General features: G+C 40.4%; 1 protein-coding gene across 2 annotated transcripts in view; it reads right to left on the bottom strand.

The window, feature by feature from the left end:
* Positions 1 to 7512: 7512 nt before the first annotated feature.
* The window catches only part of LOC145328169 (uncharacterized), a 183478-nt gene continuing 170284 nt past the window's right edge, over positions 7513 to 20706 (bottom strand). The window contains exons 2-5 of one of the 2 annotated variants that reach the window (XM_080171758.1): positions 12088 to 12223; positions 11358 to 11440; positions 10586 to 10622; positions 7513 to 7647 (exon numbers count right to left, since the gene is read on the bottom strand). In XM_080171758.1, the coding sequence (XP_080027884.1) occupies positions 7519 to 7647; positions 10586 to 10622; positions 11358 to 11440; positions 12088 to 12177 (339 nt within the window). In that variant the 5' untranslated portion in view covers positions 12178 to 12223 and the 3' untranslated portion in view covers positions 7513 to 7518. The remainder of the gene's footprint in view (positions 7648 to 10585; positions 10623 to 11357; positions 11441 to 12087; positions 12224 to 20706) is intronic. The other variant, XM_080171759.1, reaches the window with a different exon arrangement.

The raw sequence follows: 20706 nt of genomic DNA, 5'->3' as shown, positions 1-20706 counted from the left end.
GTACAATTATAAAATTAAAACTAGTTTTGTTAGCCCGTGCCTTCAGAATCTTAGGGCAAAAAACTGGTTTTAATATTATAATTGTACATTTTTATATCCGCGCAAAGCTGTTTATAATACAATGCTGTAGATAACTATTCTTTTATTAGAAATCACATTTTAAGTTACCATGCTTTCAGAAAGCTTTTGTAATATACAGATTATGATAATGGATGTAAAATATACGTAGATAATATAATGACAGGGAAAAAATTTTGGTTGCCAATATGGACGTCATTTATTGGTCAGTTCTTTCATACAGTAGGAGGGGGAGGGAATGTAGCAAAGGGAGTGGTTGATGTTATTTTAGCAAGCTACAAGTTTAACATTACTAAATGACAATCTCTTGTAAGATGCAAGTAATAATAAATCCATTATTAAGGTTTCTCGTATTCATTCGAATCCGGTGGATAGGAACCGGTTCTCATCCATACGAAAAAACTATGTCTAGCATCGTATTATTGTGGTAATACGACACCCATACGGACAGGCCGATTACAGAGTTGCTTCGCTGTGACTTATGATAACAAACCCCCCGCACTAATCCTATTATATCACTATCCATCTCATGACCGCTGTTAACCCCGCACCCGGCGGTCAAACTAGCCTGCCTAAATGTGGGGAGGGGACTTGAACATGCAACTATCACGAGTCCATCATGCGCTTATATAATCGGGAGGCACTGCCTCCCCTTTTACCACCGCTGCCCCCACAGCCTGTCTACCGTCGGGCGCTAAGCCCTAGCGCCCCACACCCCCTTCAAACCTAACCATTGTTATATTTTTGTTGTATATATATAGTAAACATAACTTGTAAATATTATTCAGTTTAAATATATAATTCTGTATGATTGAATCCTGCTTGTTTGTTTGGTAGAATACTTAAAGGCTAGGGCCCGTTGAATCCGAACTCGTTACCCCGTGGGCCGAGTACGCTCGGCTTACCAGAACTTGGTGTCAGCTGTGAGATCGAGCCTTACAGAAACTAGCCTATTCTACCTCTGATTGGACCCTTTGGCAAGTAAGGGGACAATCAGCCGCCAACTGACCCGTGAGACGGCCTTTTTAGGTCGAACTTCCATCATTTTGAACGCAATATGTGGGCCTCTGGCCTACGGCAAGCAGATTTAGCCTGCTAAAAGCGCCAGTTAAGACGCTTTTTCCGTGTCGTGTAGGAGTAGCGCTAGGTGCGCAGCCGCGGCAATCGGATAATTTAGCTCAGACGGCTACAAAACTGAGTCTAAATTGGCAAGTGTAGCTGGGACAAGCCCCAGGACACCCAGGCCAAACCTACGAGACAGACAGCTGTGTGCTGGTCTCCCTAAGAAGGCAATGTGTGGCTGCGAAGCTTCAGCACACAAGTAAGCCCTACCACTGCGACGGATAGCAGATTTTGAGCCACAGGCACGGCAGGACGGGACATTCCCTGCCGCTGCCTCCCAGGATTCGAACCCGAGGCGCTGCAGGACGGGCCATTCCCTGCCGCCATTTTTCGGGATTCGAACCAGCGGCGCTGTAGGACGGGTCATTCCCTACCGCCGTCACCCCTCTGAACCTTGCAGGACGGACATTCCCTGCTGCCAGTGCTTCCAGAATCACACCTAGAGCTCCTAGTGATAACAACACATCATTGTGTATAAAATGTCAACCAAGTGATAAATATAAAATTGTTGACCAAGTGATAATTAATAAGCTCTAGTGATTCGAAGCTACAGTCTAAGCCACCATGGTAAGCGATACCACCATAGCTGCGGTGCGGCCACCACCAAAGTTTCTGCCAACCCCAGCCGAACGAGAGGCCCCCTTGTCTCAAGGGCAGGACCTCCACTTCCCCTGCCATATCAGGGTGAGGTTTCCTACTCCTGACCCTGCCCAGCATGTACAGGTTGATGCCATGATTGACTCTGGCAACCGTGTACCAGGGTCTGCTGTAATTTCTGAGCACCTCATGCACGCGATGGGCGTGCAACGCATGTTGATTCCGGACAACACCCAGATCCTGACTGCTAATGAGGAAGGCCAGCCCCTCCAGGTAATCGGAAAATTAAAAGAGTTATATATGGCAGTTTCACACACTCTTATACTCCATCTATACCACGTGACTGTGGTCCGAAATCTCTCACACCCTCTGAACCTAGGAGGGTATTTTCTCAAGGAGTTCGGAACTAGGCTCTGTTTCGACATGCAACCACCTTGCTTGTGGGCGCGTGGGGAGTTTATCCCACTCCGTGGCGTCCCCATTGACCGGGAGACAGCCGAGAGAGAGCTAAGCTATGAGGGGCCTCTGCCAGGCCCCCTGCCTGAGCAGCCGCGTGTGGTTGAGAAAGGCACACACTGGGTGGACGCTGAGCTCAACGCACACAAGGGAGCTAACCTGCTAGCCATGGGGTTGCCCCCAGTGCCCAAGGTGCCAAGGGAGAGCCTGCCAACAACGTTTCCTGAGATTGCCAGCCCTCCAGAACCAATCTTCTCCTCCGACATTTTTATCAACGGCCAGCCGTGTCCACCTGGCCCCCTCTACCTGGGACCTCCAGCCAGTCCACCAGCCAAGCCCGAGTCCAGACCCGTCAAGTCGCGGTCTGATGTACCCGGAGCCACACTCAACTCTCAGGCCCCAGCCTCTCCCGGCGCCGTGCCCGTCAAGTCGCGGCCGGACGCCCACGGAGCCAAAGCTGGACCCAGCACTTTGGCCTCTCCCAGCGCCGAGCCCGTCAAATCGTGGCCGGACGCCCCCGGAGCCACGCCTGGCTCCGACACGTCAGCCTCTCCAGAAGCCGAGCCCGTCAAGTCGCGGCCGGTGGGTCCCGGAGCCAAGGCTGACCCCTCACCAGCCACGTATAGGCTAAGCGCTGTCACTCCAACTGACGGTCAACCACCCCAGCTCCGCACAGCCAAGCGGGTGGTCCTGCCTGGCCGCGGGGTTATGGCGGTCCCTGTTGAGCTAGTAGGCCATCGCACCAAGGATGCCATTCAACTAGCTGCCCCAGAACAGAGGTTTGGGGAGGACCTTGTTATTCCAGAGGGCCTGTATGCCCACAGGCCTGGCTCTGCCACTGTGTTTAGAGTACTGGTGGTCAATGAGGGGGAGGTGCCCCTCTTGCTGGATGCTGGCCTCCCAGTGGCAGGGGAGCTGGTCAAACCTGACATTTTGGAGGTCTCTGATACGCCTCCCCCGCGTCTCCACTCGTTCCAAGAACCTGCTGAGCCTATAGACATGCAAGAGTTGTGGGAGGCCCTGGAGATGGAAGACAATGAGTTCCTACGCAAGGACCCCTTGCTCAAGAAGGAGGTCTGGACTACGTTGTCAGAGTACAGGGACGTCTTCTCCAATTCTACCCCCGGCTGCACAGATGTGGTTGAATTGCAGCTGCGCCTCAAACCAGGGACCCAGCCGATCCGCCAGAGATTTAGGGATCTGAACCCGCGGCAAGAGGCTGAACTGGAGAAACAACTGGACACCTGGCTACAGGAAGGAGTTATAGAGCCGTCGGACTCCGCCTGGAGCAGCCCCCTGGTGCCCATCAAGAAGAAGGACGGGAGCACCCGCTGGGCCGTCGACTACAGGGCCCTCAACAAGTGTCTGGAGCTGGACAGCTACCCCCTGCCTAGGATCCAGCAATTGGTGGAACGAGCTGGCGGGCACCGTGTCTACAGTGCTTTAGATGCGGTGGCCGCATACTACACCATCCGTGTGTCTGAGGATAGCCGCCCCTGCACAGCCTTCACCACCCCCAGGGGCTTGTATCAATGGAAAAGGATGCCCTTTGGCCTGGCTACGGCACCGTCTGTCTATTCCAGGTTTATTGCAGGGGTCCTAAACCCACTAGGCACAGCCAACCTCCAGTCATACCTTGACGACGTCCTGACCTTCCATCAGGATACCTGGGCCCACCTGGCCAGGCTCCGAGAGGTCTTGGAAGCCCACCGCAGGGGAGGGATCCGCCTCAAGCCAGCCAAGACCAAGTTGTTCCGGTCCAAGGTGGATTATCTGGGCCACACCCTCAGCCGGGAGGGGATAGCCATGCAAGAGGACTATATTGACCGCATCTTGGACTGGCCAGCCCCTAGCACCCCCAAGGATTTGCTGGCGTTGCTGGGCTTCTTTGGATACTACCGCCTGTTCATCCCAGAGTATGCAGACCTCACCTACGAGATGAATCGGCAGAAGACAGCCAAGGCCCTAACCTGGACGCCTGAGATGGAAGCCCAGCTGCTGCAACTCAAGGACAAGTTCCGCCAGGCCCCCATCCGAGCGCCGCCCAGGTTTGATTTACCAGCAGTGTTCCAACTCACCACAGATTTCAGCAGCCGCGCCATCTCTGCCATACTGAGTCAATGCCAGGAGGGCAAGGAGAGGCTGATTGCCGCCGTGGGGCGCAAGACAACCGACCCTGAGACGCGCTACCCGTCCTGGAAGGGAGAGATGGCCGCCATTATCTATGGGATCCGAAAATTCCACGGCATCTTGTCCTACCGCAGCTTCCAGATCAACACCGATTCCTCTGCCCTGCTACAGATGAAATCACTGAACACATCCACAGGGATGGTGGCCCGCTGGCAGGAGGAGCTAGCGGCCTTAGACTTTACCGTCTGCCACAGGCCTGGCACCCAGAATACCAACGCCGACGCCCTCAGCCGCCGGGAAGATGCCAACATGCCAACGGCTAGCGCCGAAGAATTAGCAGAGCAGGCTGAGTATATCCACAACCTGGGCCAGCTAGGGGAGGCCGCAGCTAGCCGGCCTCCTGCCGCCCGACTGGATTCAGCTAGAGTATTGGAAGCCCAGACACAGGACCCCCTCCTGCTCCGTGTCCGCCAATGGGTGGCTGACGGCAAGGCCCCAACCAAGGCTGAGCTGCGTGGCAAGGAACGAGACGAGCAGCAGTACGCCAGCCGCTTCTCAGCCCTGGGGCTTGACGAGCATGGCTGCCTCACCACCACTGACCAGACTCTGACAGGAGAGAGGACAAGATACCTGCTGCCTTCGGCCCTCCAGCAGGACGCGTTCTTTCTAGCCCATGGGACCCCCATGGCTGGGCACTTTGGGATGGACGCAACTACCGCCCGCGTTGCCATGCACTTCTGGTGGCCCAACCTGGCCCGTGACGTCCGCCTGATGGTACAAACCTGCCCTGAGTGTGTCCAGAAAGTCACCAAGGAGAGGCTGAAGCAGGGGATCCACGTGCCCTCCCGCCAGGGGTATCCACAGCAAGTCCTATTCATCGACCTGGTGGGGCCACTGCCAGAGACCCCAGCTGGGAACCGCTACATCTTCACCTGCCAAGATGGATTTAGCCGGTTTGTCAGCCTCTACGCCATCCCCAACAAGCGCACCCTCACGGTGGCTGAAGCCCTGTTGCACCGCCACCTGGCCACGTTCGGATGCCCCCTGAAGATCCATTCCGACAATGGAATGGAATTTACCGGCCAGGTATTCCAGGAACTGGCCTCCCGGCTCGAGATTGGCCTGACACATCCACCACCCTACAACCCGCAGTCCAACCGAGTGGAGAGGTTTCATAGGACGCTCAACACAGGCATGCGCCTGTTCCTAGACAGAGACGATAACAACTGGGAGCCACACCTGCCTGCCATCGCCTTTGCCTACAACACCAAGGCCTGCAGATCCACTGGTGTGACCCCGTTCCTGGCCTTCTTTGGGAGAGAGGCCAAACTTCCGGTGGACATGGTGCTACGGCTGCCAGAGACCGAATATGCTTCAGTTCCAGCCAACGTCCAAGCTCTGTTGCAGCGCTACTATGCAGTTTATGATGCCATCCAGCAGAAGGAGGAGGGAGCCATCAGGAGGAGCGCGGCAGCTTACGAAGGCACGGCCAAGTATGAGGTTGGAGACTTGGTCTGGTACCTGGCCCCTCGCCTGGTGCCAGGAAAGGCAGCCAAGATTACCAAGAGATGGACTGGCCCCTGGAAAGTAGTGAGGAAAGCTACAGAAGTCCATTATGTCATTAAACCTGCCTCTCCAGTAGCCAGGATCTCAGAAGTTACCGCGCATGTAGGCCGACTGCGCAAATACACTGGAGATGTGACTGCCCACCAGATCCCAGAAGACATCCAAGTTGACGTGGACGGCGACGAGGATGCCACCGAGCTGCCAGTTGGAGCGGCGGCGCCCGCAGCTAGCAACCCAGGAGAGTTCCCAGTGCACCAGCCAGCCGCAGCCGCCCCACAGCCTAGCGGCCAAGATCGTGACCCAGTGGAGGAAAACCTGCAGGAGCAGCCCAACGAACCACCGCCGCCGCCGCCCGCTCCAGAGCCACTCAGAGATGCCATCTGGAACCCTGACGCAGACATGGAGAACCTGCCAGCCAGCAGCGAGCCTGTAGGAGAAGAGCCAGCCACTGCGATGGAAGAAGCCGCCCCAGAAGAAGAAGAAGAAGCCATGTGCCCCCTGCTGATGACAGCCATCCCCATCCGGGTAGGAGCTAGGAGGCCAAGCAACCTGAATCAAGCAGGCGCCCCCATGGAATTCTATGCGCCCTTTGCCATCACCATTCCACCCTTAGGAACCACCAGAGTCTGCCTAGGCCTCCGTGTCCAGCTACCAGCCGCGACAGAACTGATCCTGCAGACGAGGCAAAACTTCCAGCGGCGAGGCCTGGCCGTGGCCAACCCACGCCTAGAAGCCAACCAGGAGCTGACAATGCTGATTACCAACCACAGTCAGACCGAGCAACGAGTGTCCCGGGGAGCCTGTGTAGCCCGAGCTGTCCTCCATCGAGCTGTGCCCCAAGAACTGCCTGTCCGGCGCATGAGCCGGCTGTCGTATCCCCAGGTTCAAGGCCTGGTGGCTCAGGAGCCACGCAACCCTTGAAGGGGAGGTTGTGGTAATACGACACCCATACGGACAGGCCGATTACAGAGTTGCTTCGCTGTGACTTATGATAACAAACCCCCCGCACTAATCCTATTATATCACTATCCATCTCATGACCGCTGTTAACCCCGCACCCGGCGGTCAAACTAGCCTGCCTAAATGTGGGGAGGGGACTTGAACATGCAACTATCACGAGTCCATCATGCGCTTATATAATCGGGAGGCACTGCCTCCCCTTTTACCACCGCTGCCCCCACAGCCTGTCTACCGTCGGGCGCTAAGCCCTAGCGCCCCACACCCCCTTCAAACCTAACCATTGTTATATTTTTGTTGTATATATATAGTAAACATAACTTGTAAATATTATTCAGTTTAAATATATAATTCTGTATGATTGAATCCTGCTTGTTTGTTTGGTAGAATACTTAAAGGCTAGGGCCCGTTGAATCCGAACTCGTTACCCCGTGGGCCGAGTACGCTCGGCTTACCAGATTATATCCAGTTTTCTACGAATATAGAAATGTACAATCATAAGATTAAAACCAGTTTTTTAGCCCGTGCCTTCGGCATCTCGGGGTATCTCGGGTACATTCTATATCCGCGGAAAGCTGTTTATAGTACTATGCGAAAAATAACTATTAAGTATCAAATAAAAAAGTAGAGCAAAGGTGCAACAATGCCAATGATAGCTAGTACAACAATTAAAACTGTAATTAATTTACAATATAAATTATTTCTACAAATCATCTTTCGTTTCAACTTTTCTGTTCCTTGCTGAAATAAAAAAGAATTATTGGTCCCGGCTGGTTTTATGCCATTTTAGGGGAATCTCGTTAATTTTGTTTAGCTAACGTTAAAGTGCCCCCTAGAGGTTCTATTAACGTAGCCACTAGTCCTTATATAAAAGTAAAAGGATGTTAGTCTGTGTAGCGAAGAATCTCGCTAACCACTGAAGTGATATCGTTCCCCTTTACAGTGAAGCTTCTTATAGATTCAGTAAAGGGCGCCATATTGTTTCAGCAGTTTACGAGATCCTTCGGTACAAACATACACAGATCCTGTTACTTTTAGATAAGGATATACCTACAATGCTTCATCCATCCTAAATGAGATTACTTAGGGCTTGGCAGCCGCGCGTCAGACGCGCCTAAGCCTCAAATTTAGGTCCATTTGGTTACATTAATTTTTATTAAAAAGAGGAATTGCCAATTTTGGGACAGGTTTAGACTTGTAGCTGATTTTTAAAATTGTAAACGGTTGATTAAAAGGCTTACAGGCGGCTGACTCACGGCTGCCGTCCCCTGAGATAAAGGTTTCCAGAAATATATTACTTTGCTACATGTATAGATTAAACCCAACATTCAATAAATAGCCTACATTTTATTATATCACCAAGGACATACATGTCCATAAAAAAAAAAAAAATATGTGTGTAGTATATATCAGTGGACATTGTAAGGATAGGACTAAGATACGTACTGGGAAGGTTTATAGCTATTTCCCTTTTCCTAAGCAGAATTGCCCATAGATTTTAAAAATAATAATAATGGTACCTGTTCCACAACTTACGATAATAGGCTATTTTTTAGTTAAGTTTTAAAAGGAAGAAAATCTACGAAAAAATACCATGTTACAAGATCAAATAAAGACTTTATGTATGAATATTACTTGATATACTAATGCAAGATGATATTTTAAACATTAATTCAATTTTCTGAAGGAAGAAAGCATATTTAAAAATTGATTTATGCATTTTCGATTTTTCCCCTGCCTATTTACTTTTTATATTATACCTTAAAACAGACTAAATATGAACATAAATCCAGTATTTTCTTGACTTTAACAAAGCATTAAATGTAAATTAACAAAATTGAAGTTCTAGCTCTTTTGGTTTAACTTAAGGATAAGCTATTTATTAAAGAGGAAATATAATTTAATTAAAGTTGTTAAAATAAAGGGGGAGGGGTTCCAATGCTCGAAAGGCACTTTGAGGGAAAGCAGTGTTTTTCGTTCAAACTTCAAGAAACTTTAAATAGATTCTATCGAAATTGAAATAGGGGAGCTAAGATATATAGAAAAGTTTGAATGAAAAATGTGTCCTATTTGGATCAATGCAGGCAGGAGATAATAATATATATATATAATATATTACAAAGGATATTTTCTTATTTTTCTATCATACCAAAACAAGCCCAAATTTTTTAACTATTTGTGATAAAATTTAAAGATGTATAAATACATAAATGTAAAATGTACGTGGATATTATGACAGGAAAAAAAAATTGTTGTTAATTAAGGTTGCTATTTCCACTGCCATTTATTAGTCAGTTCGTTCATCTGGTAGAAGGTGAGGGGTTGAAGTAAAGGGATGGGGGGATCCAGCTACAACTTTTACTTTATTAGAGTACATGATAATCTGGTGTAAGATCCAAGTAAGAATAAATCCATAGTGGATATTTATTTAAGGTAAAGCTATTTTTTATATCCAAATAAGATGAAAATTTTTGTCTTTTGTTGATATGACAACAGCACAAGCTTTTAATTATTTTAATAATATATTTTTATTTGCTAAAACATGAAATGCTTTGATGTTTTTTGTGTACATCTGGGGACGGTTAATAAAAACATATAGAATACTAGGTTTAAGGGCAATAACATTATATCAATTGGACACATACTGAAAAATCATGTATAGCATCATATTACAGACAATTTTCCACAAATATCAAAATAATTATCATAAAATTAATACCAGTTTTTTAGCCCGTGCCTTTTGTTTTATTTTTTATTTTAATATCCGTTGAAAACTGTCTATAATTCGCTACGTTATATAACTATTTCAGCTTGAAATTTAGTTAAAAACTTTGTGTTTTGCCATGTCATACAATGTGTGAGATTACATGAAATGCTAACTTATATATCGAGACGAGGATGATGATATTATTAGAAGTAAAATCAATAAAAGGTAACTTACTGACAATTATGATTGCTTGTATTTACCGGGGGGACTAGGGAATGTGGTTCAGAAAACAACTCTAAGTGAACAACCCTCTTCCCTTATTTCTCCCTCTTTTTACCCGCTTCCCTTCAGCAACATCAAAACAAGTTTTATGGCAATTTTAAATGGAACTAATTAGTTGAATCACAGCCCCTTATATTTACAAGAACGACTAGTTGGACGGCTTTGAAAAGTCTGGCGGCTGTTTCCCTCAAGTCTAGCAACCCAACCCCCCGCCCCCCCCCCCCCCCCGAATTAAAGGATTGAAAATAATGAACGATAAGTTTTTCTTGGTTTGTTTATTACTATAGGACAGGTTAGCCCTGCTGGGTTAGACAACTGCTGGTGTAGGTCCCGCAGATAACTAATCCCACCCCCCCCCCCTCCAACCAATCATTTTCATTTTTACAAAACACTTAAACTGTAGACTGGCATTAACTTTATTTAAGCTTTGCTTCACAATAATATCTAGATAAGTATAATTCTAACATATTGGTAGGATTCACATCATATTTATAATAATAAATATCTTCTATAGATTTCTAATAATATTTTGACATTATATTTTCACTTAACTAATGCCATGAAATATTGTAAACATCATCAGAGACGTCAAAAAGGGGGGGGGGGGGTGTTAAAGGGAGACCCTTTGATAAACACATACAGACACAGATCCTGTTACTTTATTAAAAGGATTTATGTTATTATTGTTACCTTAAATTGTGTTGCGTTTTGTGTTAAATGTTCAGCCCTAAAATTGTTGATAAAGATTAAATATTCTAAAAACAAGGATGCCATAATTAATAAAAGCAAAGGTAAAAAAATCAGCATGTTTTAAATGAACGTGCAGACTTTCTGGTACCAATTATAGAGTTGCTATGCTTTCTAAATTGGACCTTACTATTATGGGAATCATAATGCAAATTTTAAAATCGATAGGACAATTAATTCTGAAACGCCTAAATTGATGAGGACAGGCGCGATAGTTCGACCTTATATGTAAAAAAGATTAAACCCCGCAGGGTTGGGGTTCCCCTCAGGGGCGTCCAAGCTTTTTTTTTGGGGGGGGGGAGTAATTCGTTTTTGGGGGTGTAAAATGGCGCGCGCCGCAAATTTTTGGGAAGGATTATTTAAATTTTATTAAATATTTAGTATTAAAAATGCACGCGAAGCGCGCAAAAATTTTTTTTGTTAGAGATTTTTTATTTTGGGGGGGGGTATTTCCCCCCCCCCCCCATCCAAATTGATTGGGGGAGTAAATACCCCCTCCTAAGTGGTTACCCCAGGCTAGGGGTAAATTTTAAATGGGGGGGGGGGTTATTCCCTACTTTACCCCCCCCCCCTGGAAGTCCATGGTTCCCCTCAGTGGTTAGGCTAAGGAATAAAAACTACCAATACCCCTTAGTTATTTAATTTTAAAATAAGAGTCGGGGGTTTCAGTGCTCAACTGACACTTTGAGGGAAAGTACCAAAGGTTGCTTCCTACCTCTGTTCAAGTTCTTCAACCTTTCCATTTCTTTCCTTGGCTAGGACAATTGTTTTCGACACCTCTACTTTTACTTCTTCAACCTACAAAATTATTATCATTGATAGTACAAGAAGGGTAGAAAGCTGTGCGTCAGCCGCCTGTAAGCCTCAGGGAAATCAACCTTTTAAATATTTAAAATCAGCCCGAAATCTGACCTTAATATGGCAACCACTCATTTACAAAATTAACGAAAAAAGCTATCCGTTACGGGCGTACGGACGGACGGACGTACGTACGGACCGACCCTAATTATAGAAAAGCTTCGCTTTTAAAAAATCAAAGCCACTGAACTGGTTTAAATTCGAGGCTTAGTCGCGACTTACGCGCGGCTGCAGAGCCCTGGATTATGTAAGGATGACAACATTCATAAAAAGCGAAGAACTAAAAAGACATAGATGGAGAACCGACTGATAGAACGCATGTTCAGTTGCCATAAAAAAAGAGATAATATGCGATAATTTTGTAACGATTACTTTCTTTTGAAGCTTGATTGACAGACTGTCGCACAAAGTAAATTACATAAATGACGGACAGACATTTTAGGGTAGCTTAGCTACTTAAAATACTTGAATAATTCTTTTAATTCGAACCGATACATGATTTTTCAGAATGACTTAAAACCAACTCTAAGTCAGCGGATTTTAATCGGTTTCGAAGCCATACTGGGGGAAAAAATCTAAATTCTCACTTGATTTTGAAATTCTGAAAGCCTGTTATTTTGGGCTGAGTTTTGATTCTCATTTGATGTCGACGAAAAGCCTTCATTTAATTGGGACATTTTTGTAATTTAATGTAAATCTTTTTTAGATAGATATACTTTTTCTGAAATATTATCTGCATTAGATAATAATGCCATTATAAGAATAGCGTTCAGAGTGATTGTTCTTAAGCATGATTAAGCATGAAAAAAACCTTTGATCTTAATAACATTCTAATTGAAACTATTTTAACTTTTTACCAATTTATGAGATCATTATAAGACTTTGAAAATATATTTGTTGCATAATAATTTAATATTGTCATTATAGGTGATTTGAATTGTAATGACATAATTTGTTGATTTAGCTTCATAATTGGTTTTAGGCTATTTTCTCCTCCCTTTAATTAAGGTATATTAGTTTGCGGATAGATCAACCTGTCTTAGAGATATTGCAATAAACAAACAAATAAAATCTTTCAAAACATTCTAGGGTAAAAAAACTAGTTTATTCAATAATAGGAAAATCACAATTTAAATATTTTTCTTGATTTTATCACTATTTAAACCAGGGAGGGAGGGGATATTAGTCTGTTTATTACACTAGTCCCCAAAGTTATATAATAACGTTTTCTTTTTCATTGGCTTAAACGATTTTGGGCTTTTATTTAAGTTTAATTGATTGGTTCATTAAGCTGATTGTCCAAACGTTTTATACCATTCATTGTTATGTACAGAAATAATAATTTTATGTATCATCATTGGGGATATACTACAATTTATCGGCATTAGTCTTATCCCTTTAGATCACTGATTGAAACACAACTTTGAATACTACAATTAATTTCACAAGCAAAATTCACATATAGCGTCTGCAAAACGACTAAAGCAACAATTTTGTGCCTTTTGGAAACTAGTTTAAGTTACAAGAAACCACTGTTCGGCCTAGCACCTTTGCGCGTTTTTACGTCATTACGCGCGTTTTAAAAATTAATTTAAAGTGGTGTATAACACACACAAGGAGAGAAGCCTTTACTAAAGTATACTGTTATTCTTTTGATTCTATTGGCACTAAAAATCTCCTAGAAACTGCGCTTTTTTGGTCATTGTTTTGAGGAATGTAATAATGTGGGAAATCACCAAATGAATCTAGGATGTAAGATTTCGAGAAACATACAGCAAAAATAATATTCAACTTTTTATTATGTAAACTTATAATTAAAAGGTTTTTACGTCTATTTTATTGTACTTTTAATTTAAATTTGACTAAATATAAAAAGTAGCATGTTATAGATTAAATTATGATCACATATTAAGAATAAAAAAAAAAGAATAGTAAGGTCAATACAGAATCATCGCACCACATAATGGGCTATTTACCAAGAAAAATAATCATAAAAATTTAATTCTAAAGTTTTTTACTTTACTTTCCGTGGAAAACTGTCTTTAGTTCCATGCTACAAATAATTTTTCCTAAATTGTAAATTAAATAACAAATATCCACTTAAAAAATTAACATTAATATCAATTCAGGGAGAGAGGGGGACATTGGGCTGTTAATAACTCTAATCCCCAAAGTTTTGTGATAGCGTTTTCCTACTAGTTGTCTTAACAACTTTAGGGAATTTTGACGAATATTGTAACGTATACACGGGGCAATCTTATGTAAAACTATTAGGGATTTATATCAATTTATCGGTCATTGTCTTATCCCTTTAGATCCCTGATATCGCCTACTCAAATAGTAAAAAAAAAAGTTTGTACATAATTTTGTTTCCGCAGGTGTCCTTAATTGTTCAATTATAACTTTAGTGTTTCTATAAACCTACCAAAATAACATTTTTTGAGAAGAAATAAAACTTACCATGCGTTTGTATACTGTATACATATCAGGGAGTAAGGGAGGGGACAATGGGCAATTAATTAATTTTAAGAGTTTTTGGTGAAAGACTATGAAATCCAGATTAATCCAGAAAATATGGAGGAAATTTTAAAGGGAGAGTTAAAACAATACAGAAAACAATAGAATAAGAAAAAAAGTTTCAAGAAAAAAGCATTCATTTGAAAATTCTGTAATTAATAACTAGAAAAATCTCCCTGGAACCCATTCAACCCATAGCCCCATAACCCAAAATTTAATTGCATTCTTAGGAGTGTTTATTAAACAAGTATCACAATAAAGTTTTTATCTATGAAATGATATTATCTGGAGAGAAAAAAAATTGTTAAAACCAGCCATCTTATAACAAATCAAGTTTATTGATACTTGACTGCAATATTCAAAACTAACACACGAGTAGCGGCATTTGGTGCCCTAGTACCCAAAGTCAGTCAGAAACTGCTAAATTCTTGCACATTCCCTTTAGCCAGTACCCAAAGTCTGAGACTCCTAAAAATTGAATATTCGATCCATTGTCCCCTCCCTTACTCCCTGATACATATGATGAAACTTTTAAGCACTTTTGGAATAAATCTAGGAATATTAAGCGATTCTATTTCTAAAAAAAAAATTTTAATTGGGTGCTCCTTAGGGTCCTCGCTATCTCAAAAAAGGCCTAACTTTGAGAATTTTAATACAAAAATAATTATAGATTTTAAAATTTGCTGTTTTGTATGGACTTCATAAAGTTTTACCAGCTCAACAGATAATTTGCAAATGGGGCACTAATTATCTTTTTTACAAATATTATTTCTTAAATCACTTAGTTTTTTTTCTGTGATAGTTCAGTGCTTTCCAGCGAAATAAATTGTTAACCAGTAACCCCCCTCTTTTTTTATTTTCATGACAAGGGATGTACTGAATTTTAGTTTCCGAAAGTGTACCTAGCCTCTGCGTCCTATCTCAATATTTACTACTAGCTAAAAAAAGCTTCAAACTTCCAAAAAAAATTAAAATTTTGAATGTATAATGTATAAATGTTTATACATTATTTCGTTTTTCCGTTTGACCGGAAAAGTTGAAAATAGCGTTTGCAATAATTGAGTTATCTGGAACACAGTAATAGTGTCTGACTGATTATGACGTAACAAAAAAAAAATTAGCCAATGAGAGGCCGTTATTGACCAATGGTAAAATTTATAGTGGCCTCTCATTGGCTAATTTTTTTGTTACGTCATAATCAGTCAGACACTATTACTGTGTTCAGTTATCTGCTGTACAACTTAGTGAATTAGTGAAGAAATAGGCAATTCAGTTTCCGCACATCTGACAAGGAAGTAATTTCAGGGCTCGGCAGCCGTGCATTATCCTGAAATTGGCCTCTGATATAAACCAGCTTGTGTGCAAAAAAAAATGCAAAAAATGGATTGTCTGTTTGGGCATATGTTTAGACATCCAGCTAAATTTTAAAATGATAATATGAAAATTTCACTGAGGCTTACACGCGGCTGACGAGCTCTGAAAGATTTGCATAATTTTATCAAATGTAATTTATATTTAATTTTACTCTAATCATCAATTAAATTTCTCCTATATTTGTATCTATCAGAATGCAAACAATATGAATATTCAAGTTTGCATAAAATAAGATTTATAAAAGTCTCCAAGGTTTTTTTTATAAGAATGAAATATTGGGGGAAATAAATAAAGGTATCTTATAATTCTCTGCAAATAATCATCCCTGTTTTATTTCTAGATATATTTATCATATTATAATTTAAATAAATCCTTTAAAAATAAGGTCACAACTGTAATTTATAATTTTTTCAGACCTATGATGTACGATAATGGTTTTTTGTTTTAAAACGAAACAAAAACTGAAACAAATTGCAATGAAACAAGGACAATTATGTAGCTAGTAGATGATTCTTTAAAAACTATGAATTAATTTTTTTTTATGGCAACGTATGATGCATAAAGGGTGTTTTAAAAAAAACCAATCGCTTTACTTTTTTCAATATAAACATTACAGTTTTGGTCCAAAACTAATAAAAAATAATACAATTCATGCCCAAGCAATGACAATAATAAAACAATATTGAATTTTAAATTTACTCAACCTCAAAAGTGCATATTTTATAATAAATTAAGACAAATTTGTCTCTCTAAAAAAAAAGAACAAACCGTCTTAAGTACTTGAAATCTTGTAGATAGACCCTATAATGTGTGGGGTTTTTGATAGGGCATGTAAAGACCTTTCTCTAGACACCTTAACAAGGTTTCTAACATAATCCTAGCGAATTTGGCATAAAAAAGAAAGACCTGACAAACATCAAGAACTAGATTTAAACAGAGCCGCCATGCCTCAATGTTGGATGGGTCTGTCTTTGTATTGGAAGTATAATAGTGTGATGCGTTTGTGAACTCGAACCTTTATCCTTTTGTTTTCCTTATCATTATTGGCAGTTTAGAAAGCGCCTATTTTTAAATAAAGCTCATAATTGAACACGGCATTCAAAACAACGCTTGCGTGACCAAACAAAACAAAGCTAGCGTGGCCATCTTTAATCTTTCTTTCAAGATGTGCGGAATATCTGTGTGATAAAAAACCATGTATAGTCAAAAATGTGGTGTTATCCGTACTGAAAAATACCTTTGAGTGCTTCCCGGCTTGACAAGTTCAATGACCTCGGTAAGAATTCTTTCTTTAAGCATTTATAATAGAGTGGAGTGAATTTCTTAAAGACGGCAAATTAATCTTCTCATTTTCATTAAAATTAGACCAAGTAATTAATTTATTTTTGTACCAGAATATTTTAATAGTAGTCTATGATGATTTTATCTATAAATTTCAAACTCGCATCCAGTTTTGATTGATTTTAAGCAAAATATAACCCTAGCTTCTTTTATACATTTTGAAACATAATTTCGAAGTCACGCAACCTTTTATAAGGAAAAGACGATTGTTCCCAAATAAAAAAGACTTATTTTCTTTTACAAGATTTATTTCTTATAATGTATTTAACATTTTAATATTTGATTATTAATTTTGTTATTTTCTATTTCAGCATGACCGTTTTCATACAATAAATTGTATTAGTAACTATGCTGGTTTTGATTCTTGTGGGAAGTAGCAGGTTTCGTACGTTTGTACGTAAAGATCTGGTAAATGGCCAGCCAAATGCCGTTGTACCGAAACAGTCTTTTTTATCCCAAATTGGCTAGGATTGCGGTAGAAACCTGTTTTAGGTGTCTAAAGAAAGGTTTTTACATGCCCCATCAAAAACTCTAAACATAATGGGGTCTTTCTCCAAGATTTGAAGTACCTATGGTGGTTTAGATTGTGAGCGATTGGTTTTTTTTTAAACACCCTTTAGTACTGTGAAATTAGAAATGAATTTCTACTAGAGAGGTGCAAAATGTATCCACCTCCATGGCAAAACCTTTCTACCAGGGACAAGGGAATGATATCCTGACAAACAATTCTAATGGAAAATTTCTCTACAACCCCCTTCCCCTTGTCCTCCCCTTCTTACCCACCCCTCTTCAGTTAAATGAAACACTTTAACAGGTTTCGTAATCTTGTAGAAAAATTAAGAAGGTTTTGTGATTTTTTGTAGAATTTATTGTTAGAAAATCTACCCGTGCCTTTCTACGCCCCCTTGACAAGGGTTTGCTTTATCTCTGCACACCTCTAAAGCCAGGGGTGTAAAGGTAAAATAAAATTTAGGACGATGTGAGAAAAAAAAATTTCACATTTCGTTTTGAATGTGGAAGCTGCTCGTAGAGGTAAAAGTAACATGAACATACCATAGTTATAGAGTAGCTGTGCTAACATAAACAAGTGATTGTAAATTTTATTATCTGTCAGTTTATTTTACTTTTATTGCAATTCAGTGAAATATACTAAATTAATTATGTAAGCCATAATTAAAACAGGGTCATATTCAGTGATTTATTGGCAATACCTACTTTTATTTATTTCTTAATTATTTAATTTTGTATATTTCTTTATTTGTTGATCCTTTTAAATTATTTACAACTAGCAATTACACTCTAGAAGCCACTAGGAACACTTTAGGATTGGATGGTAGGTCGACTCTCCACTTTACATTTAAATTGTGAAAAGATATAAAAAAAAAACTAATTTTGTTTAGATGATTTATTTCCAGGGGCGATTTCTCTTATGAGGGTGGTGATACCCTCCCCCAAATAATTATAAATCTTCCCAGGACCCATGAGAAGATACCCTGTAAAAGTTATCCATGTCGGTTCAGTGGTTAGCGAGATCCTTCGGTACAGAAAGATAGACATCTTGTTACTTTATTGTAAGGATTGCTTAATATAATAATATTAAAGTCAAAAGTTATTCTTAATCCTGCGCGCATTTTATTACACTTTTGATAAGAAATTTTTATTTCCCTTAATTTAACTTTATACATTATAGTTTTATTGTTATTTTAGTATAGAGTTGTGATAAAGCAGTTGAAATAAGTCAGCGATTTTTTATTTGACAATATGTTGTTTTTAATCATTTTTTTATTTAATTACGGCACCTACATTTACATTCTATTTTATAAAGTAGTAAGGTTTTTTTGACTAGTGAATCGATTGGGTTCGCAAATTTATGGAATCTTCTTATAGGCCTCTGGATGGTTTTAGGCTATTTTTCTACTTTCCTTAATCCTTCAAATACATAGCTCCTAGATGCTAGGGGAACAGCCGCTAGTTTCTACTACACCTACAAATCATAAAAAATTTGAACTCGGCAGCTTCAGCCTCTACCGCAGCTGCATTCAGCAGCGCAGCTAACATAAGACCTAATAAGACTTAGCAGTAGCAACCAAATCTTAATTTAGCCATCAGTAGCCACAGCTACCCAAAGTTTATTCAGCCTAAGCCACTATTAGCCGCAACAACCCTTAGCCACAGTCAATATTAGAAGTGTATCTATAATTAATTAAACCCTTATCATATCTGATGTTTAACAAGGATGACAATATCCATAAAAGCGAAGCTCTGAAACGGTAGGACTAATGAACATTAACACTTGCAGAGTATCAGAACTGAAAAATCAGAATTTAATATACATAAGTCAAAAAAAATTGTTAGTAAAGTTGAAAAAAAACTGCTCGAATACAGGATATTGTTTAAGGACCTACTTTCATTTTTAGGACTTAATTATAGAGATGCTACGCTTATAAGATTAAATTTTGTTATTAGAGGAATCAGTATTCCAAAAATCAGAATAATCGGATAATTAGATCACATCAAAATTTGTTGTTAAAAAAGTTTTTTTAAATCAACATGTTTAATGTGGACGTACGGACATTGAAATCAATAGGACAATTCTAACATACCTAGATTAAAGAAAAAAGATAACCATTCCGAAGGGACAGACGGATCGACCCTAATTATAGAAAAGCTTCGCTTTTAAAAATGGACATTTTACACGCCATAATTATATAAATATCAAGGTTTGACCGCCGCGTCCAGTCACATAGAGTGGCTTGATTCAAATTTGACAGGAGTGGTTGAGTGCACCTAAGACCGACTGCGGCTAAGTTTGGCTGACCATTAAGAGGCGCGAAATGCATTTGAACTTCAATTTAGTGAGCCCCATTTGAAGTACATTAATATGCAACTTGGGTGTCTGTCTTGTTTTCATAAAAATAACATCATGACTATTTTAATGTTGCCCAATTGTGTCTTATCTAAATCTATTCTTATACAAAAATATAAATGTTTGACTGTATTATTGTAACTTATGCTTGCAATCATTTGTCTGAAAATGTGATCTTTACCATCACAAATTGGACATCAACACAAAATCCACGTGCCTTAAGTTAATTTTCCTCAATAATAGATATTTATTTAATTTTATCGATTAAGAAAAATATGTTTTTGTACGAAGCAGTTAGAAAATATTGGGAAAATAGAGCAGAGAGGGAGAACAATGACTTTGAGTAAGAAATGGAAATGTTATCTATCGCGTCGTATTATAGACAGTTTTACGCGGATATTAAAATGAAAAGTTTTAAGATTAAACCCGTCGGGGCTAACAAGACTGGAATTAGTTTTATGATTTTTATTTTATTATTCACGCAAAATCATCTGTAATACGATGCCATAAATGATTTTTTCAGTATGGCTATGAACAGGTTCTAATCCAGCGGAAATTAATCGGTTCCGAAGCCGTACTGCAAATGAGCTTCTGTGTTTTGTGATTGTAAACATGTCTGATGTATAATATTTATTTGAAAATAACTTTTTTTATGTGGCTTATGAAAAATATTATAAATCATCAATTTAAGATTTAGTATATTTTGTGATGTATAATTAACTTGCAGTTGTCTATCAAATTATAACAAAAAATACCACTTCTGTAGATTAAAATAATTGGTGAAAAGATATGATTCTGATAGTTAGAAGCGAAGCTTTTCCTTAAGTCACGTTGTCTTTCCGTCCGTCAGTCATTCCGTGACGCAATGGCGTAAATGTGATTTTATCAGCTGCTATTTAGGAGAGTAGGCTAATTTTTTGTGTAAAGATTTTCTATACTTATAAGCAGCCAGTTTGTAATTTACTTTATCCAACGGTCTGTCAGTCATGCTACAAAATATATATTTTGAAAAAATACATTAGAAAGGTTTCGTGATGTTTTTTTAATAAATCTGTTTTTTTATCAAGTGCATTTTGAATCTCCTTGTCCATATTCTCTATCTTTGAAA

The sequence above is a fragment of the Acartia tonsa genome, chromosome 9, assembly GCF_053477335.1.
Source record: "Acartia tonsa isolate MP-2025a chromosome 9, ASM5347733v1, whole genome shotgun sequence".
In the NCBI taxonomy this organism is placed as follows: Eukaryota; Metazoa; Arthropoda; class Copepoda; order Calanoida; family Acartiidae; genus Acartia; species Acartia tonsa.
Note: the sequence above shows the minus strand (reverse complement) of the source record. Positions and strands in the feature narration are given on the sequence as shown.